Below are 26,293 nucleotides of genomic sequence, written 5' to 3' on the forward strand. Positions count from 1 at the left end.
TCTGTCCGTCAAGGACATATTTTAAACGTCAATGGACGTCCAAAATCCATCTTAATAAGTTAGTTAAGTGGTGACCAATCGATAACGTCAGTGGACGTCCAAAATTCGTCTAATAGTCGTCTTTTCAATGTCTGTGTTTGGACGTCTTTCAACTTTCATTTTCAACCTTAAGAGAACGTTGATTAGACGGCAGTCATTACGTTATTTCAACGTTGAATCAACGGCTAATTGTTTACTGCATTATAATTGATGGGCAGCGTGTATAAAGAACGCTCCATATAAGGGACTGACAGTTGAATTCATATCACTGAAACGCTCCTCAGCACCTGGATGCATCTGGATTAGAGTAAAGTGAATGTACGTGCCCAGGCTCAGACCATTTTGCGTTTTATAAATCTGTTACTCATTGCTGGGGTTGTGATTTCTGCAGAGTAATTTTATCAAAGATTACCTCAGCAAGCATTGAAATCAAGTTCTGTTTGGCAACATTTATTTACTTAATTAATTAAAGCTCCAGATATAAACACACAAAATATTAAACAAAGTAAAGTAATGATACATAATGATACTATATCATATTAATTTTTGTTGTTTTGTATTTTGTCACTGTCCAAAAGAAAAAGTTTCCATTTTTAGTTTATTACATAATTTGAACACAGCAGCTGTCCTTTACATTGTGCAGAAATTTCATAATGAATGGAACAATAGAAATTCTCCAAAATGTCCTGCAATATAATTTTTTACATTGACTTTCACTGAAGGGCGGCACGGTGGTGCAGCAGGTAGTGTCGCAGTCACACAGCTCCAGGGGCCTGGAGGTTGTGGGTTCGATTCCCACTCCGGGTGACTGTCTGTGAGGAGTTGGTGTGTTCTCCCCGTGTCCGCGTGGGTTTCCTCCGGGTGCTCCGGTTTCCTCCCACAGTCCAAAAAACACACGTTGGCGACTCGAAAGTGTCCGTAGGTGTGAATGTGTGTGTGTCTGTGTTGCCCTGTGAAGGACTGGCGTCCCCTCCAGGGTGTATTCCCGCCTTGCGCCCGATGATTCCAGGTAGGCTCTGGACCCCCCGCGACCCTAAATTGGATAAGCGGTTACAGATAATGGATGGATGGATGGACTTTCACTGAAATTAAGTTTTTTTTTTTCCTGCTCCTACAAAGGTATTATTGTGGTGAGGCAAGTTATACTTCAGACAGCGATGAGATCATTACACCTCTACTGCACGTGATTAAAATGAATGGTACCTTAAGGAACAGGGTGCTGATTTTTCCACAGTCTTTTCCTATCTCCACATGATTGTCAGAATAAAGCAAGTGGCGAGCAGGGATGCGTGCATAGGCCACACGCTTATTATTACTGAGCATCCACACAAACACATCTGGTAAAGTGTGCTGGGGCTGGGGCCAAGACAGAAAACAGAAGACAGGAGTTTTAGGGATGGTAAGGACACACACACACACACACACATAGTACAAAAAGAAAGAAAGAAAGAAAAAGTTCACTGACCTCTTCCACCAGGAACCTGAGTCTCTGAGTGAGTTTGCGTGACTCCTGCAGCATCTCTTTGATGCTGAGGGCTTTTCTTTTTTTTGGTTCAATGATGCTTCCAGCCACTTCTAACATACTTTCCTGAAGAATTGAGATTGTCAAAGAAACATCGCTAGAGGAAAGCAAGAACTACTGCCTTTCATTAAGAGAAACATAAACATTTGCTCTGCCCTCACCAGCTCCTGTTTGCAAAGAGTCAGCCTCTTCATATCCAGCATGGTCAGGTGGGATTCTTTGACCTTCTTTTCAGCAAAATCAATAAATTCCCTACACATGGTTTAAAGTGTTAATTAGATAAATATAAATGCTTACAATATGCACTATTTACACTATTTTCCTATTACCCCCAAATATCTTTTTTTATACTTATCTTTTAAATAAAGTATGTTTCTACAGGAGCTTACAAGGAGTAAGTGTGTCTATCCCAATAAGAACTGTGTAAACAGCTCACTTAAATCACCACATGCTTGCCTTAAACCATGATCACAGAACAGAGACGTATATTTGGTGACACTGAGTGATAATTATCTCTAAAAACAGACAAAGCTATGGAAAACATAAACGCTTTAAGATTCCACCTATTACTGTATTTAGCTGTGATAATATTTCACTTTATATCATATGAGGAAAAAAAGCTTTAAAGATCCTATATCCTACTCCCCCACCCCCTATAATGTGTATATGAATATATGTATTGCCTGTCCTGATTCAGAAAGCAGCCTGAAAGGAAACACTCCTTATAACATCAGTGTTAATGGTTGTGTCTAATTTGCGGTAAGCTGAAGAGGTGTTCATATATAAAAGTGTAGATTTAATGACAGCAAGTTGGGGTCGGAGCTTTTTGCCTGGGTGTATGGAGTGGAGGGGCGGCACGGAGGTGCAGCAGGTAGGTGTCGCAGTCACACAGCTCCAGGGACCTGTGTGTTCTCCCTGTGTCTGTGTGGGTTTCCTCCGGGTGACTGTGAGGAGTGTGGTGCGTTCTCCCTGTGTCTGTGTGGGTTTCCTTCGGGTGACTGTGAGGAGTGTGGCGTGTTCTCCCTGTGTCTGCATGGGTTTCCTCCGGGTGACTGTCTGTGAAGAGTGTGGTGTGTTCTCCCTGTGTCTGCGTGGGTTTCCTCCCATGGTCCAAAAACACTACTTGGTAGGTGGATTGGTGACTCAAAAGTGTCCATAGGGGTATGTGTGTGTGTGTGTGTGTGTGTGTGTGTGTGTGTGTTGCCCTGTGAAGGACTGGTGCCCCCTCCAGGGTGTATTCCCGCCTTGCACCCAATGATTACAGGACCCACCGCGACCCTGAACTGGATAAGCACTTACAGATAATGAAATGAAATGTATGGAGTGGAGTGTAAACCGCATTTTGATTATTAACTCTACATACTGTTTCAGTTCAGACTGCTTTATCAATAAAGACAGGCGATAAATTCTTTGTTTTACTTCTAAGCATTGAAGAGCTTGCAGTTGTCAGTGTTATGAAGTCAGAGTGTTGAATGGTGACACTTAGGATACCTGGCATCTTTGCAAAATTCCTTTAATACAGCCTTCATCAGAAGCTCCACTCCAGCATCCTTCATCTTATCCTGTTCTGCCACCTTGGCCAGACCCTCTTCCTGCATCAGATATGACATATTCATGTAAGCTCTCATTGGGTCACAAGATGCTACTGCTAAAAACTGTGTTTGGACTCACAAACAAGAGTGCTATTCTCTCTAGCATATTAGAGTGGTGAAGACGGTATGTCCGATCCTCCCAGTTGGATCTCACATGGACGCAAGGTTTCTGAGTGGAAATGGGCAGATAAAAGTAGGTCCTGAACAGACAAGATAACAATACAATATATTAAGAAAACATATTTGATATTGATATACAGTGCAGAATTCAGAGGCTAGATATTAACCATTTAATTTCCTACATTATGTACAAGTCATACAATGACTAGGAGTAGAAGCCTTAATATATATATATATATATATATATATATATAAAAAAAAATATATATATATATATATATAGACAATTCCAATATTGATCTTGAATGTCCCAATACAGTAGCCTTTCACTGACAAAACAGTCAGGGCTCAAAAATATAGACGACACAGTCAGGGCTCAGTAATCTAGATGAGACAGTAAAGGCTCAATAATCTAGATGAGACAGTCAGGGCTCAGTAATCTAGAGGAGACAGTAAAGGCTCAGTAACCTAGACAACACAGTCAGGGCTCAGTAATCTAGACGACACAGTCAGGGCTCAGTAATCTAGACGACACAGTCAGGGCTCAGTAATCTAGACGACACAGTCAGGGCTCAGTAATCTAGACGACACAGTCAGGGCTCAGTAATCTAGACGACACAGTCAGGGCTCTGTAATCTAGAGGAGACAGTGAGGGCTCAGTAACCTAGACGACACAGTCAGGGCTCAGTAATCTAGACGACACAGACAGGGCTCAGTAATCTAGAGGAGACAGTGAGGGCTCAGTAACCTAGACGACACAGTCAGGGCTCAGTAATCTAGACGACACAGTCAGGGCTCAGTAATCTAGATGACACAGTGAGGGCTCAGTAATCTAGACGACACTGTCTGGGCTCAGTAACCTAGATGACACAGTGAGGGCTCAGTAATCTAGATGACACAGTCAGGGCTCAGTAATCTAGACAACACAGTCGGGGCTCAGTAACCTAGACGACACAGTCAGGGCTCAGTAATCTAGATGACACAGTCAGGGCTCAGTAATCTAGACGACACAGTCAGGGCTCAGTAATCTAGACGACACAGACAGGGCTCAGTAATCTAGACGACACAGTCTGGGCTCAGTAACCTAGACGACACAGTGAGGGCTCAGTAACCTAGACGACACAGTCAAGGCTCAGTAATCTAGACCACACAGTCAGGGCTCAGTAATCTAGACGACACAGTCAGGGCTCAGTGACCTAGACGACACAGTGAGGGCTCAGTAATCTAGACAACACAGTCAGGGCTCAGTAATCTAGACAACACAGTCAGGGCTCAGTAATCTAGACGACACAGTCAGGGCTCAGTAATCTAGACGACACAGTCGGGGCTCGGTAACCTAGACGGACACAGTGAGGGCTCAGTAATCTAGACGACACAGTCAGGGCTCAGTAACCTAGATGACACAGTGAGGGCTCAGTAACCTAGACGACACAGTCAAGGCTCAGTAATCTAGATGACACAGTCAGGGCTCAGTAACCTAGACGACACAGTGAGGGCTCAGTAACCTAGACGACACAGTGAGGGCTCAGTAACCTAGACGACACAGTGAGGGCTCAGTAACCTAGACGACACAGTCAGGGCTCAGTAATCTAGACGACAGTCAGGGTTCAGTAATCTAGACGACACAGTCAGGGCTCAGTAATCTAGACGACACAGTCAGGGCTCAGTAATCTAGACGACACAGTCGGGGCTCGGTAACCTAGACGACACAGTGAGGGCTCAGTAATCTAGACGACACAGTCAGAGCTCAGTAACCTAGACGACACAGTGAGGGCTCAGTAACCTAGACGACAAAGTCAGAGCTCAGTAATCTAGACGAGACACACACACTCACTCCTGCGGACAATTTAACACAGCCAAGCCACCTACCAGTAGGTACTTTTGGACAGTGGGAGGAAACCTACGCAGACACTGGGAGAACACAAAAAACTCCTCTGGAGCTGTGTGGCAATGACACTACACATAGCATCACAGTGTCACATGTGTCTGTAGCAAGAATGGCACTGGATTTGTGTTGCTGTTCAGATTGACAGTTTTGGTGGTCCACCATGAGGTTATTCCCCAATGGAGGCTTGACTTTGGGCTTAAGCTAGCTATCTAAACCGTGCTAAACTTGTGGGATATGGAACCTGGTCTTGCATTTTAATTCAGCCGTTAGAAATTCTTTTTTTTTCTTTATTTGAATTGATCTTATGTCTTATCTCTTCCGAATACTTTCTGAAAACAAATGCTTGTTTTAAATGACCATTTTAAATAAATAAATAAAAACATAAATTAAGAAATGCATTGTGATCTCTGACTGACTATAACACAGTACAGTATATGAGGGCAATACTGGGCTTACTTGTTCCCATCTCCTAAAAGAGGCTTCTGTGGTTGTGTGGTAGACTTGCAGGACATTGTTTGGGCTTCTAAGAGAGGCGTAGTCACTAGAGCTCCCTCTTGACCTGGTGGATCAGACCCCTTCTCATAGGGCTTTTTTTTAGTAGCAGGTTGAGCAGCACCATCTATCAAGTTTCCATGGTTCCCTGAAGAACCAATCACAGTGCGAATTGAATATTCCTATGATCACAGCCAATGAGAATCATATGTTCAATCAGTTGCATATACATGTAAGCATAGTTACCAATAGTGAACTCAAAGTTGATGGGTCTGTCTCCGAGCCTCCTGTCAAACATAGTGGCCTCGAACAAGGCCCCAAAAAGAAGAAAGCTTTCTTCATCTTCATCACAGACCTTAAGAAACAAATATAGCACTTTAAACGATATAATAAAGTGTTATACAGCTATCATTATATCCTTAAAATGCATAAAAAGTATATGTATATTCAATCATATATTTAAAAGTGAGACAGGAACATGTTCTTCAGATGATAAATCACAAGTTCTTCACCATTTCTGGGGGATCTACAGGCAGTATCATGGGCCCCATTTTCTCCTCCTCTCCTCCACCTGCTCCTGCTGTTCCAGCTTTTGGGTCTTTACCAGCTGTTTTCCCTCCTTTGGCATCTTTGAAAGGTACCTTCAGGGAGATGTGTGATTTTGACTCAGCCCCTCCTGTGAGGATCTCTACAGCCAGCTGGATGTAAATCCTCCCTCGGAAGGACACTCCTTCCGCTATTCCCTCGTTCATTTCCTGGCTATCATCCACCAGCGTGGAGTTACGAGCAGAACCATAGATATTAATCCAAGCTGGTCCAAACGTAGGGAGGAAACCTGGGTCGGAGAGCCAAACAACACAAAGGTTTTGAATCAGAAATCTGATCACATTTCATTGATAGTGTGAGGGCAAACAAATGTATGGCTCACATTAAATCCCACTACAATAATGTGCAAGTATAAGCATACAATACTTTATCAATGTCTAAAAACAATAGCGATAACTTATGTACCGTTATCTCCATCTTGGTCATTGGAGATTCGGTGAAGGTCAATGTAGTGTGTCCCAATGGCCACATCATTCATGCTTCCCTCGTCCAGAATCTGGATTTTCAGCCTTTGACACAAAGGAGGAAACATCTCCTTAAAGACCACCTGCTCATACCACTCAGGGTCCGCTGTACTTTTCTGTGTGGCGGTCCGTCCCTGTCAAAAGTATTTTCAGGAAGAGTCAAAAACAGATGAATACAGCTCTCTGATGAGTAAATGACTGTTAGTGTCACTGGAGGCGAGTAGTAACTATATATATTTGGGATGACTTTGGAGCTTTTATTTTAGACCAAGAATGTGACAGAAAGAGAAGAACCAAACTACTAAACATTAGTAAGATATTCCAAAACCTACTCAGTCCAGTACCATCTGATACTTCTTAAAAAAAAGGATGCTGATGAAGCATCTTCAAATACAAACAATCTAAAAGCTCCAAATGAGTTGCACGAGTTATTTAAACCTAGAGGGAATACAAGCATGATTTGCAAAAGAAAGTATCAAATTAAATTACAATATTTCCACTTGAGTAGGAGTATGGGCTACTCCATCTCTTCTTGTATTCATGGAAATGGTCAAGTAGTTTAAGTGACAATGCCATGCTTTAGGATCTTCACTTCAGCCATGCATGTTCCTGTAGGTTGTGGGAACTAAACTGGTGACCTCCGGATACCAAGCCCACTCCTCTAACTTTTAGTCTACGGCTGCCCCTAGTAATGCTCAACAGACTCACCTCCTGGCCAAAGAAAGACACCACCACATAAGGATCTATGAGAGCTGTGTTGTCACTGACAAAGGCTTTGGTGACATTGGCCATGATACTGGAGTTCATTCTGGGAAGACCCTCTGCTTTGTACACTTTCACATAGTAACGAGCCCATGGACGCATAGAGGGGAATCCTTCAGGCAGCAGTGGGTTCCTAGATCAGTACAGGAGTGGTCATTAGAGAAGGTCTGGTATTTAGTATGATATGCAGCTTTAAAGAAATCATTCTTAAAATTTTGTTCAAAGTCATGTTGCATCCACAGCCCACTCTGAATCATTGGGCAAAAGACCTTTGTTCAATAGTTATATTAAAACAAGTACACCTCACTGATATAAGGCACTGAACAGCACCTCTTGTGTAATGTTTTATTAAATGTAAATGAGTGAGATACATGAGGTGATTTGCATCTAATAAAGAAATACATATTTATACACATTTATACATAAATACATACAATAAGTAATTACTTTTCTATCTGTTCTTCAGCATCACTAAATTTCTGAGAGCGTGATGTGACATCTCCTTTCCCGACCACACAGATGTCACACTTCAGGTGACCTTTGACCCCTGTGGTGATATCTGTGGGATCAACAAGTGCAGCCCATTTGTTGATGAACTGATGACCTGGTCCAGAAAAGACAGGAGTTATGATATAGAAAATAACACTAAAATATATAAAGTCTTCTGTAAATAAGGGAGGTCTAACCAGGTTGTTTATAGACAGTTCCAACATCGATCTTGAATGTCCCAATACAGTAGCCTTTCATTATCTTTGAATGCACCACCTTTATGGGGGGAAAATGCCAATACAGCAGTTTATATTGTAATCTAGATCACACAGTCAGGGTTCAATAATCTAGACGAGACAGTCAGGGCTCAGTAATATAGACAAGACAGTCAGGGCTCAGTAATCGAGACGACACAGTGAGGGCTCAGTAATCTAGACAACACAGTGAGGGCTCAGTAATCTAGACAACACAGTCAGGGCTCAGTAATCTAGACAACACAGTCAGGGCTCAGTAATCTAGACGACACAGTCAGGGCTCAGTAATCTAGACGACACAGTGAGGGCTCAGTAATCTAGACAACACAGTGAGGGCTCAGTAATCTAGACGAGACAGTCAGGGCTCAGTAATCTAGACAACACAGTGAGGCCTCAGTAATCTAGACAACACAGTGAGGGCTCAGTAATCTAGACGAGACAGTCAGGGCTCAGTAATCTAGACGAGACAGTCAGGGCTCAGTAATCTAGACGACACAGTGAGGGCTCAGTAATCTAGACAACACAGTGAGGGCTCAGTAATCTAGACAACACAGTGAGGGCTCAGTAATCTAGACGAGACAGTCAGGGCTCAGTAATCTAGACAACACAGTGAGGCCTCAGTAATCTAGACGACACAGTGAGGGCTCAGTAATCTAGACGAGACAGTCAGGGCTCAGTAATCTAGACGAGACAGTCAGGGCTCAGTAATCTAGACGAGACAGTCAGGGCTCAGTAATCTAGATGACACAGCGAGGGCTCAGTAATCTAGACGACACAGTCAGGGCTCAGCAATCTAGACGAGACAGTCAGGGCTCAGTAATCTAGACGACACAGTGAGGGCTCAGTAATCTAGACGACACAGTGAGGGCTCAGTAATCTAGACAACACAGTGAGGGCTCAGTAATCTAGACAACACAGTGAGGGCTCAGTAATCTAGACAACACAGTGAGGGCTCAGTAATCTAGACAACACAGTCAGGGCTCAGTAATCTAGACAACACAGTGAGGCCTCAGTAATCTAGACGACACAGTGAGGGCTCAGTAATCTAGACGACACAGTCAGGGCTCAGCAATCTAGACTAGACAGTCAGGGCTCAGTAATCTAGACGACACAGTGAGGGCTCAGTAATCTAGACAACACAGTGAGAGCTCAGTAATCTAGACAACACAGTGAGGGCTCAGTAATCTAGACAACACAGTGAGGGCTCAGTAATCTAGACGAGACAGTCAGGGCTCAGTAATCTAGACAACACAGTGAGGCCTCAGTAATCTAGACGACACAGTGAGGGCTCAGTAATCTAGACGAGACAGTCAGGGCTCAGTAATCTAGACGAGACAGTCAGGGCTCAGTAATCTAGATGACACAGCGAGGGCTCAGTAATCTAGACGACACAGTCAGGGCTCAGTAATCTAGATGACACAGTCAGGGCTCAGTAATCTAGACGACACAGTCAGGGCTCAGTAATCTAGACGACACAATGAGGGCTCAGTAATCTAGACGACACAGTCAGGGCTCAGTAATCTAGACGACACAGTGAGGGCTCAGTAATGTAGACGACACAGTGAGGGCTCAGTAATCTAGACGACACAGTCAGGGCTCAGTAATCTAGACGAGACAGTCAGGGCTCAGTAATCTAGACAACAGAGTGAGGGCTCAGTAATATAGAGGAGACAGTCAGGGCTCAGTAATCTAGACGAGACAGTGAGGGCTCAGTAATCTAGAGGAGACAGTGAGGGCTCAGTAATCTAGACAACAGAGTGAGGGCTCAGTAATATAGAGGAGACAGTCAGGGCTCAGTAATCTAGACGAGACAGTCGGGGCTCAATAATCTAGACGAGATTGTGAGGGCTCAGTAATCTAGAGGAGACAGTCAGGGCTCAGTAATCTAAAACAAACAGTCGGGGCTTAACAATCGAGATCCCTGACATGGCTCAGTAATTTAGATGGCACCGTAAGGGCTCAGTAATCTAGATGACACAGATAGGACTCAGTTATCTAGTCAAAACAGTCAGGGTTCAGTAATCTAGACGACACAGACTGGACTCAGTAATCTAGACATAACAGTCATGGCTCAGTAATCTAGACGACATAGTCATGGCTCAGTAATGTAGATGACACAGTCATGATTCACTTATCTAGCCAAAACACTCATGGTGCAGTAAATTAGAGGGAACAAACATAAGAAAATACTTTTTTGACATAGATACTTACTGAGAGTTTAATAACTTTGTCGAAAAAGATTTCTTGGTGGGCAAAAAAGTCAAAAACAAAATACTGTTGGGAAATAAACAGTAATAGAGTTACACAGTGTACAACACCCCAAATGTTCTCCAAATGGAGTCTTTTAAATTAGAAGTATTGCATGTCACCTCATTGTAAAATGGTGCATTTGTACCCTCTTTGACCGAGGTTTGTTTCTTTTCATCTCCAATTTCAATCACCACACTGGGGTCAATGTTCTCACCCACCAGGTTCCTGGCTTCTGTGATATTGATAGAGATCTTAAGAGACATTAGAAGGTGATAGAAATTTTTTTAGCTCTTCCTGAGTGGGTAATGTAAAAACGCACAAATTATGAATAAAATCATAGTATATTTTGTAAATATTAACGCCATCTCTACCTGGAAAGTCTGTGGTCTAATCTCACTTTCCAAGATCTTTGCTGGAGGTTTAGCTCTAATAAGACAGTAAAAGTGCAGCAACCAAATAAATAAAATTATAAACTTCAGTTAAATAAGACAAATGAGAGAAAGTTGGGTACCTCTTTGTATTAATTACTTCTCTGAAGGCTAAGTGTACAGAGGGCCCAGGTTCATTGCCACTTTCAGGCTTCTCAGGGTTTAAAACCGGTGTCTCCACAACAGGAGCTTCAACTTCATCTGAAAGGATTGTTTAATTAACGTTAATCCACACGACACTCGCAGCTTATGTCTAAAATCCTGGACCAGATAATTATCAAACAACATCAATGACATGGTCTTAATATTAATCCCTTTGAAGAACTCAGCATCTTTACATCACTCTGTTTGCTTTGAAGGTTGTACCTTGAGCACCTTTATTTGCAAAGACAAGTCCTTTGTCAGTTTTCTTCTTCTTCTTCTTTATTTTTAATCCAAATACATTTTTACTGGAAAACATGAAGGGATATTATATCAAATATTTTCTCTTACTTTCTTACACATATATACAATCATTCAATAAACGACAGCTGAGAATTGAATTACACAACGTACATTTACCACATTATGTGGAAATGGAAATTCATTTCAGTCTCATCTTGTGTTTGTGCTGATTATTACACTTACCTCTGTGCCGCTGAATCTTTGTCCTGGTCCATCCTGGTTTTTCACGACGAAACTGAGTTATGAGCATCAAAGTACAAAGGAAAGATATAGAGTATAGTCCATTAGTTCTCAGCGAATAAGAAAGATGTCTACATTATGCTTTTCCAAGTGAACTCGTGAATACAACGCTCGACACCTCCTTTACCCAGAGGAATTAATAGACCCTCCTTCTCACGTCTATTTGACTTTCTGTGGCAGAAGGATAAACAAGGGTGTCATTGAGTTACAACGGAATATTTATGGACACTTTAGTGAACTACATGTAGCATGATGTAGAAGCGGACAGATGTTTAGTGGAGCCATTCGAAAATAAACAGAATGGCTTTTAGTTGGTGCCCTGTTCACGATTGCAATAAAACAATATTTCAATTTATTAAACCATAAAGATTAATACAAATTTCAGAAAAAATGCATCTACTGTTATTTTTCTTGAATGGACAATTATCTTTCATGGGAAATTTTTATATATATTTTTATTATAAGGTTATAAAAGCACTTAACATATGGCAGTGGAGTCTGTAACCATGCCTTCTGCTCTATTTACTTTAGGGAGGATCATATCTTATTAATAAAAAAATTGAAATACCAAGCAGTGCAGAAAAACAAAACAAAACAAAAAAAAATAATAAATTATAGATATCATTCAGTGCAAAATTCTGATAAAGCACCTGTCAGAATGTAATGGTGTAATTATAGTGCAATTTAAGTAAGCTTCTAAGGTAGAGACACTGTTTGCTGAGTGAGACCAGGATGTGTGGAGCTGGTAGGTGAACAAACACACCTCTGGTAAATAAGCAGATCAGAGCACCTGATGTGCTGAACTTTGTTCATACAGACTGATTTGTAGTAGTTTAGCATAAATACATATTTTTATTCCAAGTTTTCCACAGTAGTATAAACAATATACAAGCCTGTGTTACAAACAAACTATGCTGAGGTTATTTTGAAGGTGTGTCAAATTACAAATTAACTGAACAAAGATGACTGTACATTACAACAAATTAAATTCAATTGCTGAAAGTATTTCTAGAAATCATCGAAAGTCTCTGGTGGTTCCTGATGTTGTCCAATAGTTTTACACACTGTAAAATATCCTAAAAAGTGACTAGTTTAAGGTGCAATTAATTTTGTTGCTTTACTACAACCCGTGAAAAACAAATGGAATGTCCATTTTTATTTATTTATTTTACTTCATAGTAAGCACAGTTTTTTACAGTAATAATACAATTTTTTTTATGTAATTGTTCATTAAATAGGCTTCATCCTTGATCTACCCGTTTGTTTTCCTCTTATAACCTTCCCATTTCTTTTATACATGCACAAAATTTAGACACTGACTGGGACGACCGACATCTTTTGCTATTCACAGTGTTGTGTTTCTTTGTTAGAAGAGTTTTACAATAGCTTTCACTGATTTAAGAACTGTGTTGTTGGAGCCATGTGTTCTTTCAGTTTGCCAAGTCTAGAAGGTTGTTAAGATATACAAGCACTCCTTTTTAACTGCAGACTTCTGGCATTTTTGTTTTGTAAATGCAAAATTGATTCCATTCATTTTTTCCATCACTACTGAGTGATTCAATAATTGTTCCCTCTACATAAATATGCCATTAATTTAAATTTAATTTAAAAATATTGGTTTGAGTTGGGGAGGCATGGTTGTGCTCCGGGTGACTGTCTGTGAGGAGTTTGGTGTGTCCATGTGTGTGTGTGAGTGAATGTGTGAGTGTGTGTCGGCCTGTGAAGGACTGGCGCCCACTCCAGGGTGTGTTCTACCTTGTGCACAGTGATTCCGGGTAGGCTCCGGCCCCACAGCGACCCTTGATAATGAATGAATGGTTTGAATTGTGTTTTCATGTGGGAATGTTCATCTAGTAACAAGAATGTTTTTTCTCATATCTGTGATTCCTTTATATGCAAAGTCAGCTGGTTTTTGTCAGGGGTGCAGTTATCTGTGTCCAACTGGATTCTGTTTATCGTAACTCAAGCATGGAATTTTCCACTGCCATGATTGTTTTGACTGTATTACAGTCCTGAGACTAGAATAGTTCTGAGTGATGTTTTTCCTGAGTGACCCTAACCTATTTGTACCAGTTAGGATACACAGCTAGATACACACTCTGGATAAGAGCATCTGCTAAATGCTGTAAATGTAAATGTTTTTGTGGTTGTTCTTTTGCTTGTTCAAACAATTCAATCTGTGGTTCTTCAGTAACAACAGGAATCAGTGCATCCTCAGCACCTTCAGATCAACACATTTCCAATGCAGTGCTTCCATTTGTCCATCACATCTTCATATGAGTGAGTTGCTACCTGTTTTTCCATAATTTCTTGCGCCAGTAGTGTCTGGTTTCAAACTGGATAGTCCCTTGCCACATCTGTGATGCGATTTCTTGTGCTTGCCCTTCTGTGCAGGTCTAGTCCAGGGTGATGTGTATAGACAATTCATTCATTCATTCATTCATTATCTGTAACCCTTATCCAGTTCAGGGTCGCGTTGGGTCCAGAGCCTACCTGGAATCATTGGGCGCAAGGCGGGAATACACCCTGGAGGGGGCGCCAGTCCTTCACAGGGCAACACACACACTCACACACATTCACTCACACCTACGGACACTTTTGCGTCGCCAATCCACCTACCAACGTGTGTTTTTTGGGGACTGTGGGAGGAAACCGGAGCACCCGGAGAACACACTAACTCCTGGATTCACCTGGAGCAGGAATCGAACCCACAACATCCAGGCCCTTGGAGCTGTGAGACTGCGACACTACCTGCTGCACCACCGTGCCGCCATAGACAATTAACATTAAATGAAACGTTTGCTTGAATTCTCCCACCAATCCAGATCCGAGCAGGCGACAACCCATTCTCCATTTGTGGACTTCTGTAGATCATGAGATTTTTTACTTTATCTTGCTTGCCATCGGGGGCTTGTTTCCTGAGTCCTGTCAAACTTGCCTAAGCTTTCGGCAAAGCCATTTGATCAAGAGTAGCTGGGACTACAGATGTTATCTTTTAAGGATTTTGGAAGTCAGAGCAGGAGAACTGAAGACAGTTATCTTTGAAAACAATGCAGGCAAATATAGACTTCCTCAAAAATATGACTGCTTTGCGAATATGTGTGGAGTTAACAGCAGCATCAATGCAATGATGAACTGACTTTCTGCTCCTCAAGCCCTTTTCGGGAAGCAATTATTACCCAAGGCCATGAGCTTTTTTTTTTTTTTTAATCACAAAACTTGAGGAAGAGATGATTCCCGTGTGGCACCCCTATGAACCCGTATCTTCATTCTGGGCAGTGTTTTGAAGTTCTGTCTGACCTCAGATGACTCATTTAGTTTGCTGAATCATCACGTGCCTTTGAACAGACATTTCCTCTTTAGTAGACTTTTATTCCTGTTTAATAGATCTCTTCACGTCTCCTAGATCCAGGCATACCACCTCTCTCTGTGTTTGCTGTGCCTACAAATTAAGTATTGCTTAAGTATTACTAGTCACTTGTTTCAGGGAATTTCTAAAACAAAAATGTGCCGTGCTCCATTTTGTAAATTCAATGGCATCACGGTGTCATTGGTGTCCAATGGAATAATCCATTCTGGTGTTACTCCAGATGTGCACTTGTAAAGGTTCTCTGGCTCTTCTTCTACAAAGTATAAACTTGTTTAGAAGTCTTCTGACCTACAGCATTTGGCACACCAGATGTTTTCTGCAGGGTATATTCTTGGGTTCTGACGACCTCTGCATTGCCCACATCTTTTATTGACACTGCTTTAGCTCTCTGGTTTGCTAGGCTCTTCAGTTTGAGCTTTGGTAGTTCCTGCTGCTCTGTCACTGCTGTTTTTCGTACTTGCCACGAATCAAACATTCTTCTGTCAAAAATCCCACGTCTTACTCAAAGTAAGCTCAAAGTTCAGTCAACTATTGAACAAAAGAACTCATGCACCTTTTAAACATAATGTGCTGTTTAAAGAGAGATATTACACTATCGATCTTGACATCACACTCTTCTTGTTCCTCTTGTTGTGGAGATATGTGCATGAGAATAACCTGGAAGAACTTAAAAAACTTCTTTGCTTTAATAAGCATGCACAAGAGAGGCCAATACATTTAATTAATTAAAATAGATATTTGAAACAATATATTAACTACCTGTTTAAGTATCTGAGTCCCATTTAAAGATATAGAAGACTGGTCTTGTATGAATTGAATTACCCGCCCTGATAGGACTTTACAAAAACCTCCTCCAGACTACGCCCCGTTAACCGATCACAGTCAATACTTAAGGATATATCAGTCCTCTAAATGTGAGAAGTGTAGGAGGGGGATGCACCACTCGGAGGATAAGCAGGTGTGTGGAAATGATTTTTGTTGCAGCATGTCCCTTCTGATTTAATTGATTGAGTTGATTTAAAGTGGGGCCCTGTAAAAGTGTAATAATTAATGAATCTGTAAAATGTAAGGCATGATGGAATAAATATCTGACGATGCTTGAATGTTAGTGTTTAACAGTAGATCATTTAAGCTCCACATCAGGTGATAAAACTCACTACTAGTTTGGGGTTGTAGTTTGTTTAGTTTGGTATTCCGTTGTTCTTGTTTTCCGCGTCACATTTTTTCACCTCCTGTGAGAGCAAAGATTTTTAAATTCTTAAAGTGGTGTCATTGTCTGTTGTCCATATACTTTAGACAATTTAGTTTATTCTCAGCACTTTATCCCCCTTCCACATGAAAATTGTGTTTTCTGTCACTGGAATAGAGCAACAAATATACCGTGATGTTACAAAATAACTTTCAGCATAGGACTTCATTTCATGAAATGTTAAAAACACTAAAATGACTTAATTAATTTTCCTCTTATACATTTTCTAATTTAGAAATGCTAAAACTTAGATAGTTTTTTTTTAACAAAAAATGTTTAAATATTTCTAAGCAGACAGTACTAAAAATGATATTTATATACAGGAGGTCCTCGGGTTACGTCAGTCCAGAGTTACGATGTTTCGTTGTTACGACACATCTCCCATTTACTGTATAAAGCCTCATTTCGACTTGAGTGGTTTTGCATCGTAAACGTCATAACGTGAACTTCGTGTTTGGTGTACGCGGCGCGGCGGAAGAATACACGGTTACGCGGCTCAGGACCGAGGAGGATAGGTTTAAGGATAGGATAAGTGCTTACAGTATGTTATTTACGTACAGTATGTACGTATGTTCCGACTTACACCGAAAATCGGTTTACAACGCGACGTAGGAACGGATCAACGTCGTAAGTCGAGGACCCCCTGTACTTCAATACAATACAGAAATCAGCAAAACGCATATAAGGTAATCTCACAATAGCCCAACTGTAACACAAGATCACTCTCTCACAGGTGTGTTGCTCAGTGTAGCAACACCATTTATTACGTCATTTGCAGTCAGACAAGTGTCAGATTTTGAAGAAACGTGGTTCAAAATAAACATAATATCAAGCAGGTAGCAGATAAAGGGTGCGCTGCTGAATAACAGTCCATTTCGTCCCCCAGCATGTCAGCACAACAAACAATATTTCAGTAAGGCTTGGTCATAAATCAGGCTTCCATTATTCTAGGCAAGTTATGGTCTAAATAAAACCTGACAGAAACCCTGCCAGCTGCATTTTTATACACATCAACCGTGGTTACATTATTAACTCAGATTTCCTTTTCTATGCAGATCATAATTATATTTTTGTAATATTAATTAATTAATTTATTGTTACACTTATATAGCGTCTTTCTAGGACGCTTTACAATCAGCACTGCTCAGAACTCCATTCCATTCAACACTCAATCCACACACACACTGGCGAAAAGTGGCAGCCGAACACACATAGCGTACCATTCACCTGGAGGACTGCATCGGGCACTAGGGTTTCGCCCAGGACAGAGTGCACACTCATTCACTCACACCAGGACAGTTATTACAGAAGCCAATTCACCTAACCGCCATGTTTTTAGACTGTGGGAGGAAACCCATGCAGACAAGGGGAGAACACGGAAACTCCACTCAGATGGGACTTGAACTTTTGTCTGAATTTTATCTGAATATATTCATTCTGGAAACCAGGAATTGAAAACTGGAAAGGCCATTATTGGCGTATGAATGCTGAGGAAACAGCAGTATTTTTAAAGCACTAATTTAAGTACATATTAACTATAGGTAAAATTAATTATATCTATACAAATATACACAGAGTAAATGCACAAAATTTCTCAGTTTAGGGTACAATACTTATATACATCTTCAATCTTCATCCATCATCCATTGTCCTTAACGGTCCTAATCTGCTTTGGCCAAAGTCTCTGGAAAATACAATTGCGTCAACATAAATTACACTGGTGGTTTTTATAAGCAGTCTAATGCTCAATACTTTAACCATTCAGTTTATTTGAGCCTTGTTTCTGTGCAATACAAAGACATTCAAAGACTAGCATACCTCATGCAGTCTAGAAGCTGCATCCATGACTTATTTTAGAAAAGTGCTGATCTAGTATCTCAGCATTAAGTTAATATAAAAATGGGTTCTAGAAGGCCACACATACTCTGGCATTCTTCGGTAACAACAGAAAGCAACCTTTCCCAGTAAAATCTACCACAAATAATATAAAGTACACAAATTACTGGTACTGAAGAGACAACTACATTTAATAAATCCCTGTGGAGATTCTTAGTTTGATAATTCCATACTCTTCCTGATGATCAGATCAATTTGAAATTCTGCTTAGTAGTCCAGGAGTAGCATTACAGTCGCACAGCATAGGCATGGCATTCAAGCAGCGGTAACAGTGCCATTTCACCTATAAATAAATGTTTGGCAGCAGACTGAAAATTACAGGCAGCTACAGGGCCAAACTGCCTACCTGGGACAGGAAGGGGCTGTGGTAGGTGGAGGAGAAAGCATCTCTCCACAGTTGTTAAGAGAAAAGAGCATCAATACCTACTGGAGTCAGGACCAAAGCCTGCAGCAAGTCAGACAGTGAGACAATTCCCCTAACTATGTCCTCTTCATCCACTAAAACCAGACGGTGGACCTAGAAGAGAGTAAATATTTCATCATCACCAGAGATGTCTCCAATTTGGCAACAGCTACAAATTGCACATGTAAGAATAATAGTAGGATGCGTCTTTCGAAGCCAGTTCACTACGTGGCCATTCCTTATTGACATAATAGGTGTACAAATAAGTTTTAAACCATATTTGCGTAACATATAAACGTAGTTATAAAAATCAAACATTCTCCTGCATTTTGTCATTTTCTTATAATGGTTGCGTAATATTAGTAACGACAATTGTCAGTTTATTAAATTAAAACATAACAACCCAACAACTAAAGTAAGTTATTAATATGCAACAAACACAATGGCTAACATCAAAAGCACCATCCTTAAGTCTTCCAAACCCAAGCACATATTTTGGACACAGTATTATCCCAGAGAACACATCAATGCACATGTTTTGCAGCACTTTTCCTTGCTCGCAATCACACAGCTCCAGGGTTGTGGGTTCAAGTCCTGCTCCAGGTGACTGACTGTGAGGAGTGTGGTGTGTTCTCCCTGTGTCTGTGTGGGTTTCCTCCGGGTGACTGTCTGTGAGGAGTGTGGTGTGTTCTCTCTGTGTCTGCGTGGGTTTCCTCCAGGTGCTCCAGTTTCCTCCCACAGTCCAAAAAGAAACGTTGGTAGGTGGATTGGCGACTCAAAAGTGTTCGTAGGTTTGAGTGTGTGAGTAAATGTGCGCGTGTGTGTGTGTGTCTATGTTGCCCTGTGAAGGACTGACGCCCCCTCCAGCGTGTGTTTCTGCCTTTCGCCCAATGATTGCAGGTAGACTCTGGACCCACCGCGACCCTGAACTGGATAAGTGCTTACAGATAATTAATAAATAAATTAATTTTTTGTTTTTAAATAACTATTTTTATTTCTAACATTATATAACAATTACCAAAATGACAACAGCATGGGAGAATGTTTGGAATTTAAATTAGAATTATACATCACAAACTGAAACACCTGGTTTTAGAACACAATAATTTATTAGTACGGTGTAGGGCCTCCTTTTGCAGCCAATACAGCGTCAGTTCGTCTTGGGAATGACATACACAAGTCCTGCACAGTGGTCAGAGGGATTTTAAGCCATTCTTCTTGCAAGATAGTGGCCAGGTCTCTACGTGGTGCTGGTGGAGGAAAACGTTTCCTGACTCGCTCCTCCAAAACACCCCAAAGTGGCTCAATAATATTTAGATCTGGTGACTGTGCAGGCCATGGGAGATGTTCAACTTCACTTTCATGTTCATCAAACCAGTCTTTCACCAGTCTCGCTGTGTGTATTGGTGCATTGTCGTCCTGATACACGGCACCGCCTTCAGGACACAATGTTTGAACCATTGGATGCACATGGTGTTACTGGTGCAATGTGCAGTTAATGAAGATTGGCCACCAGGCTGCTCCAATTTAGCCATGAAACCTCCCACACTACAATGACAGGTGTTTCAGTTTCATTATCTAACCCCTGTATGTGGCTAAGACCAGGTTTAATGTGTACAGACTTGTGTACAGCTCAACTGGGTTAGACTGGGTTACCTCTGCTTTAGCTATACGATCAATAATGGTCTCCAGTGTCTCATGTGGGTAACACTTCAGGACACCCTCGATGCAGCATGAGCGGCTCTCGATTACTTCTCTCATTGTCATGTTGAGGTTATTGTAATTCTTCTGAGCAGCCAGGTTCTACATCAAATAAAATGCAGGAAAAAAGGGGTTTAATCAGTTCATGAAAACTATACTGATATTTGTTGTAAAAATGAACTCTAGTGAATTATTTCAATATTTTCCTTTTTTGAAGCCATTCTTTGGAAGTCCTATATAGTTCCAGCATAAAATGAAGAGTGAAAAACTGGTCCACTCACAATAACATCAAACCTGGAGTAGAGCGCCAACACTTTACCTACAGAAAACACGTCAGAAAATTATTCCTCTGCTTCAGTGTGGAACATGCATAAAGTCTGCAGTGTCCCTTGTCACCTCGTCTCCCTGGTAGAATGTACCTTGCTCGTTCACAACGGGCAGGGCTGATACTCGTCGCTCAACGAATATTGTCAATGCATCATAAACTGTAGCTGTCTCCTGGACAGTGGCAATCCTCTTGAAGGTACCTATTTCAACCTCCTCAATTGTCTTCTGTAAGAATCTTGGCTTTGGGATCATGGAACCCTTTTCAATAAAAAAAATCGTAAAGACTACTTTGAGGAACTGATTCATTAGGAAATTTAGAAAAAAAATATACTGGAAAATAGTTTCTCACAAAGATGTGAAGGAATTTCAGGATGCGTTTGTGGGTCAGAATGTGCAGAACGTTCCCTGATTCTGGATCTATGACCGGTAGCCTGTGAATCTTGTTCTTCAGTAAAGAGTAAATGGCATCAAAGAGGCTGACGATGGAAAACACAACTCTCTGTCACTCTGGAGCACTGGAGAAAAAGAGAAAAGAAACAGACGACTGTTGCAGGGTTCTTAGTTTTACCTGGAATCAGGGGTGATGCTGATCAGAGAGGTGATGGAATATTGAAGGTAGACCTCTGGAAGTGGAGAGAAGAGAGAGGATCTATAAAAAAAAAGCCTCATTTGCAACTGGTGACTATACACCAATCAGCCATAAAATTACTACCACCTGCTTATTTCTACACTCACTGCCCATTTTACTCAGCTGCACTGTCCATACAGGAACACTCAGTAATCCTACAATTACAGATCGTAGTCCATTATCAACTGATTAATTATAACAATTATGCAGAGCAACAGATGGACTACAGCCTGTAATTGTAGAACTACAAAGTGCTCCTGTATGTTCAGTGGAGCTGAGAGAATAGACGGTGAGTGTAGAAACAAAAAAGGACCGTTATGGCTGATCTGTGTATATTAACTGTACACAATCACCTCTCCAGGTTTCAATCTTGTGTTCCTCCAACTCATAAATCTGAACCTAAAACAACAAGGGAGAGCCAGACTAGTTAAATAAATCATTTGCTTGATCGGTTCAGTTTGACCAAACAGAGATATATCAGTGAAAAGAAAGCTTAAACCTGAAATACTTACCATGGGTGATTTGTAATATCGATGGAGAATGTTAATGAAGTCTGTTATCGTAAGCATTCCTGTAAAATATTAGGGACACACATTTAGTACGACATTCAAAACCTGCTATTTAATTCTTTCACAGCAAACACAGAGCTAGCCTTGCTCAAGTTAATACGAGCTAAATCTAATACAAGTACCTGTGAATAACGCACACAAACACAAAGAGCTTAAATGTTGTTTGCATAATGAGTTTCTCACACCTAAGTCTTTTTTACAGAGGTCAGTCGCCTAGTGAAGATGGGAGTCTATTAATACCCTGGGGAGGAGCGGAGGATAAGATCACTAACCTGACATTTCTAACTAAAGCATGAACTTAGGAGGTAGAGGGGTTGTGTCATTGAAAATCAACAGTTTAAGAACTGCTGAGGTGAAAGTACTTTTGGGAAATTCAGTTATTTTAGGGAAGCAATGAGCACCTTTTAATGAACACCAGAGATGAATGGTAATCAGTACTTATTTAAGTTAATGTATTTAAATTTAACTTTTAAGAGCCTGATGTTCAGGACAGAATACAGGACACAGAAAATAAAAATGATACTGAACTATAGCTTTGTGGCATCATTCAGCTTAGCTAACGTGTCTTGGTGCGCTGATTATACATTTTTGAGTTATGCCTTTAAAGGTTATAGTGCATGGCATTCAGTGCTCAGGTCCTTACCTACAAAACACTGCTGCTTGTTGTCCCATAAAGGTGCAGCTCTGACTCCATTAGCAACTAATGCAAAAAATGCCTTCTTCACCTATGGTAAGCAATTCCAGTTATTATAAATATGTTATGACTCAATCCTCAAACTATTATGTAGTGAAGAACAGTTCATTTCTAACAGAATATAAAATTAATACCTAATACAATTATACAACCTCATTTCCAAAAAGAATGGCACATTGTGTGAAATGTGAATAAAAATAAAATGCAATGTTGTGCAATATTTCGTATGAAAGAGTACAAAGGCTATATTTTAAATCCTGAACATGAGAAAGTGTATTTGCCCAATTTGAATTTGATACCGGGGCGGCACGGTGGCGCAGCAGGTTAGTGTCGCAGTCAAACAGCTTCAGGGACCTGGAGGTTGTGGGTTCGTGTCCTGCTCCGGGTGACTGTCTGTGAGGAGTGTGGTGTGTTCTCCCTGTGTCTGTGTGGGTTTCCTCCGGGTGACTGTCTGTGAGGAGTTTGGTGTGTTCTCCCTGTGTCTGCGTGGGTTTCCTCCGGGTGACTGTCTGTGAGGAGTGTGGTGTGTTCTCCCTGTGTCTGCGTGGGTTTCCTCCGGGTGACTGTCTGTGAGGAGTGTGGTGTGTTCTCCCTGTGTCTGCGTGGGTTTCCTCCGGGTGACTGTCTGTGAAGAGTGTGGTGTGTTCTCTCTGTGTCTGTGTGGGTTTCCTCCGGGTGCTCCGGTTTCCTCCAACAGTTCAAAAACACAAACACATGTTGGTAGGTGGATTGGTGACGCAAAAGTGTCCGTAGGTGTGAGTGTGTGAGTGAATGTGTGAGTGTGTGTAGCCCTGTGAAGGACTGGTGCCCCCTCCAGGGTGTATTCCTGCCTTGTGCCCAATGATTCCAGGTAGGCTCTGGACCCACCGCGACCCTGAACTGGATAAATGCTTACAGATAATGAATGAATGAATGAATTTGATGCCAGATACATGTTCAAAATATTTGGGAGAGTATTACTGTGTTACGTCACCACTTGTTTTAACAACTGAAAGCATTTGCAAACTTAGTTGTCCAGCTGCTGTAGTTTTGAAAGTAAACTGTTTTTTTTTTTTTTTTAATTCTTGCTTTGTATTAGGATTTTAGCTGCTCAACAGCTCAGGTTCTACATTGGACTGGACTAGTTTAGCTCCCACACTCTTTTACTAAGGAGCCATGCTGTTGTAATGTGAATTGGCCTTGCCTTACTAAAATAAACAAGGCCTTTTCATAAAAACATTTAAACATAGTTAAAATATAGTTTTGATTGTATTTTCAATTAAATATAGGCTTTAATTTATTTGCATATAATTGCATTCTGTTTTTATTTTTATAAAATAAAAAAAGGGTCCTGATATTGCAGTATTATTTGGCTGATGAATCAGTCTTTGCACTGTAGAGTAGAGACACTGATGTGGTGGTAGTGGTGCTGTGCTTGTAAAAGTGGATCAGGCTCTGTTTCTTCAACGCAAAGGACTATTGGTTAACTAAAGCAAATTTCATTAAAAGAGTTACTGTCTCTGACATTACATCTAAAAGCTGGACCAACAAGGTAGATGTTTCAAAGACAAAGGTCAGTGCATGGACACAATGATTACAGATCCAACAGGAGTCCTGTGTTTCATCCACATGCACCAGAACAACACCCATCAGTATCACTGCAGTACTGAGAATGATCAACCACTTATATACTACCTCTGATGCGGTGGCCCTGACCACTAAAGACAGGGTGATGGAGGCTAACAAACTGTGAAAAGCAATATATTAATTACAGTATGTAGCTGTAGAATTACAATCTTCACTTATATATGCTCAGTGTAGCTGATAAAATGGACAATAAATGCAGATCAAGTAGCTAATTTTTATGACGGTTTAACGGCTGATCAGTGTTTATCACCTGCAATGTAGTATCAAAGATCAGCAGTTTGGAACTGGTTGGAATGGCATCATAGCAGCAGTGTCTCATGAAGAACTTGGTGTAGGTGTCCGCATCAAGATCTGGAGCAGCTTCTGTAAAGAAATGCAGGGGAGGAGAACCCTGCTGCAGGTCGATCAGTCTGACTCTGCACAGGTGTGAACTACAGTAACATTTATTTTACACAGAATTTAAACTATCCCGAAGCACTCGCACAAAAAGTCTTGCTTTGAGTAATTCATGACGTCACTAGGCAGTAGAACTGATGTTTTCAAAGAGTGCTTTTACAGTCAACACAAGGCCAATACCTGTCCTCTTCATGATAAGTCCCTCATCCTCCATGGAGGGAACCTGGGGAAACTGTAAAAGAAGAAAAACTAGTATTCTAAAAAAACAGATGGGTAAATTCCAGTTAGGCAGCAATTATGGAATTACAGCATCCAAACTGCTCTCAGCTGAAATGATGTATATCTCTGTCTAGTTGTCTCTTCATCTCTCAAAGCAAACAGCAGAGGCATGTGCACTAGGTCGATTCTTATGTCATTTTATACAAATATTTGCCGTGTCAACTCAACTCTTTTACCACACTCACCACCAAAGCCGTCTAACTCTACTGCTGCTCATGATTCATGTATTTAATTAGTTTTTAAATTGCTGTCTCAGAAATCATTATGACAACATGGCCATGCCTTTAATTGCGCAGACTAAATGTATACTTCTGCAAGCAACTGTGACAGTGAACTAATCCCCTCACAGGACTTGGCAGAAAGAATATTTACCAGTTTTAAAGAACTAGCAAATTACTTCTTACCATCACAATCCTGCACTTGACAGTACTTTTAAATCAGTGTTATAACCATTGCAACACCAAAAGCAGCAGGTTCCAGGCTGAAATGCAGCATGCGTTACTCAAACAAAATTCTTTGACACACACAATTTACTCAGTGGCTTACCTCAGGAACATAGTCCATGTTTGTAAGTGAGGGGTACAGTGCAAGACTTCACCGTCTACACTTCAGTCACCATTCTCCACTGTGCTCTAGTCCCCCAGAATACTGTTGCAGTGTCTAAATCAGGAGAGGATCCAGGCATGCAGAGGGACTGGTCAGGCCAATGGGGGGAGGGGGAACCACAGACTAGAAAGTAATTGTACACAGCAGAGGGTGGGCTACAGTGCTCAAATTACTGAGAAGCTCAAGTGTAATAACTTTGGCAGGGGAAATTATGTTAAAGCCCACTTCTGTGATATTGATAGGGTAATGGCTCACTTTAGTGTTTACAACGAAAAAGGGCTAAACTTGCACCACATCGTGCAGAAATGATTAAAGCATATTGTATATTGATGAAGACGCAAAGCATCTTGAAAACTCATTTAAACCTGATCTTTCCATGGTGGCACTGGCATTTAATCCTATTAAATTAATTTAGCTCATGGAAAATAACCAGGTAAATTCATGCTAGTAAAGAACGCTTTGGTAACATAAATCTTTCTCTACATTTGTCCCTATAAAGATGTCATGGTGGCTAGTAGCAAGGATTTTCAAAATGGCTATTTTTTTTTTTACCTCCTGTGTCCTGAGAGGTTGTGTAGCTTCAGGTGTTCAGCTATTTCTTTTAGCATGGCTCGGGGGTTGTATGCTTAGCCGAACTTATGTGCACCTTTATTTGCTACACAAAACATGGGAATTTCGTTTTTAATTCATCCGAGAACTTACATTTACGTTTCGGCATAGCTGCTCGAGATGAGGGTAGGTACAGGAGCTTTGCCTGACGTAAACAAGGGCTACTGACGTGCAGACTGACCAATTAAATGTTTACAGAGAAGGTTATCGACCAATAACGGCAGCTCTACAGTCAGAGCGTCCAATCAGACGATTTGAGGCTACTTCACCACGCCCCCTTCTCGCTCAACCGAAACCAATCGGAGTAGGGGAGGGCGGGACTAGTTTGTGAACGAAACTTCTCGAAGTTT

General features: G+C 41.1%; 2 protein-coding genes across 3 annotated transcripts in view; both read right to left on the reverse strand.

Annotated features, from left to right (window-relative positions):
- fer1l6 (fer-1 like family member 6) overlaps nucleotides 1-18,599 on the reverse strand; it is a 33,603-nt gene extending 15,004 nt beyond the window's left edge. The window contains exons 1-20 of one of the 2 annotated variants that reach the window (XM_066640922.1): nucleotides 18,529-18,599; nucleotides 17,831-17,893; nucleotides 11,534-11,585; nucleotides 11,273-11,355; nucleotides 10,990-11,107; nucleotides 10,850-10,904; nucleotides 10,598-10,729; nucleotides 10,440-10,502; nucleotides 8,172-8,250; nucleotides 7,933-8,089; nucleotides 7,432-7,618; nucleotides 6,665-6,857; nucleotides 6,166-6,488; nucleotides 5,900-6,008; nucleotides 5,618-5,801; nucleotides 3,233-3,353; nucleotides 3,053-3,153; nucleotides 1,723-1,813; nucleotides 1,505-1,627; nucleotides 1,243-1,395 (exon numbers count right to left, since the gene is read on the reverse strand). In XM_066640922.1, coding sequence (XP_066497019.1) covers nucleotides 1,243-1,395; nucleotides 1,505-1,627; nucleotides 1,723-1,813; nucleotides 3,053-3,153; nucleotides 3,233-3,353; nucleotides 5,618-5,801; nucleotides 5,900-6,008; nucleotides 6,166-6,488; nucleotides 6,665-6,857; nucleotides 7,432-7,618; nucleotides 7,933-8,089; nucleotides 8,172-8,250; nucleotides 10,440-10,502; nucleotides 10,598-10,729; nucleotides 10,850-10,904; nucleotides 10,990-11,107; nucleotides 11,273-11,355; nucleotides 11,534-11,565 — 2,304 coding nt within the window. In that variant the 5' untranslated portion in view covers nucleotides 11,566-11,585; nucleotides 17,831-17,893; nucleotides 18,529-18,599. Of the gene's footprint in view, nucleotides 1-1,242; nucleotides 1,396-1,504; nucleotides 1,628-1,722; nucleotides 1,814-3,052; nucleotides 3,154-3,232; nucleotides 3,354-5,617; nucleotides 5,802-5,899; nucleotides 6,009-6,165; nucleotides 6,489-6,664; nucleotides 6,858-7,431; nucleotides 7,619-7,932; nucleotides 8,090-8,171; nucleotides 8,251-10,439; nucleotides 10,503-10,597; nucleotides 10,730-10,849; nucleotides 10,905-10,989; nucleotides 11,108-11,272; nucleotides 11,356-11,533; nucleotides 11,762-17,830; nucleotides 17,894-18,528 lie in introns of both variants that reach the window. The other variant, XM_066640921.1, reaches the window with a different exon arrangement.
- Nucleotides 18,506-26,019, reverse strand: prkag3b (protein kinase, AMP-activated, gamma 3b non-catalytic subunit). The gene is made up of 13 exons (XM_066640926.1): nucleotides 25,887-26,019; nucleotides 25,275-25,457; nucleotides 24,630-24,681; nucleotides 24,304-24,416; nucleotides 22,377-22,458; nucleotides 21,677-21,735; nucleotides 21,518-21,563; nucleotides 21,105-21,159; nucleotides 20,886-21,012; nucleotides 20,629-20,794; nucleotides 20,491-20,528; nucleotides 20,165-20,311; nucleotides 18,506-18,622 (listed from the first exon to the last, which is right to left on the reverse strand). The coding sequence occupies exons 2-13, from the start codon at nucleotides 25,290-25,292 to the stop codon at nucleotides 18,506-18,508; spliced, it is 1,020 nt and encodes a 339-aa protein (XP_066497023.1). The 5' UTR covers nucleotides 25,293-25,457; nucleotides 25,887-26,019.
- Between the last annotated feature and the right edge of the window lie 274 nt (nucleotides 26,020-26,293).

Source organism: Hoplias malabaricus, chromosome 12, assembly GCF_029633855.1.
Source record: "Hoplias malabaricus isolate fHopMal1 chromosome 12, fHopMal1.hap1, whole genome shotgun sequence".
NCBI lineage: Eukaryota > Metazoa > Chordata > Actinopteri > Characiformes > Erythrinidae > Hoplias > Hoplias malabaricus.

Excerpts from the sequence above, each read along its gene's own strand:
- prkag3b (XM_066640926.1), bottom strand. Across the intron at positions 20,312-20,490 it reads ACTCCAGGTTTGATGTTATT|AACCTGGCTGCTCAGAAGAA; the intron begins GTGAGTGGACCA and ends TATTTGATGTAG. Across the intron at positions 18,623-20,164 it reads ATCGTATAGCTAAAGCAGAG|GTCCACCGTCTGGTTTTAGT; the intron begins GTAACCCAGTCT and ends ACTCTCTTCTAG.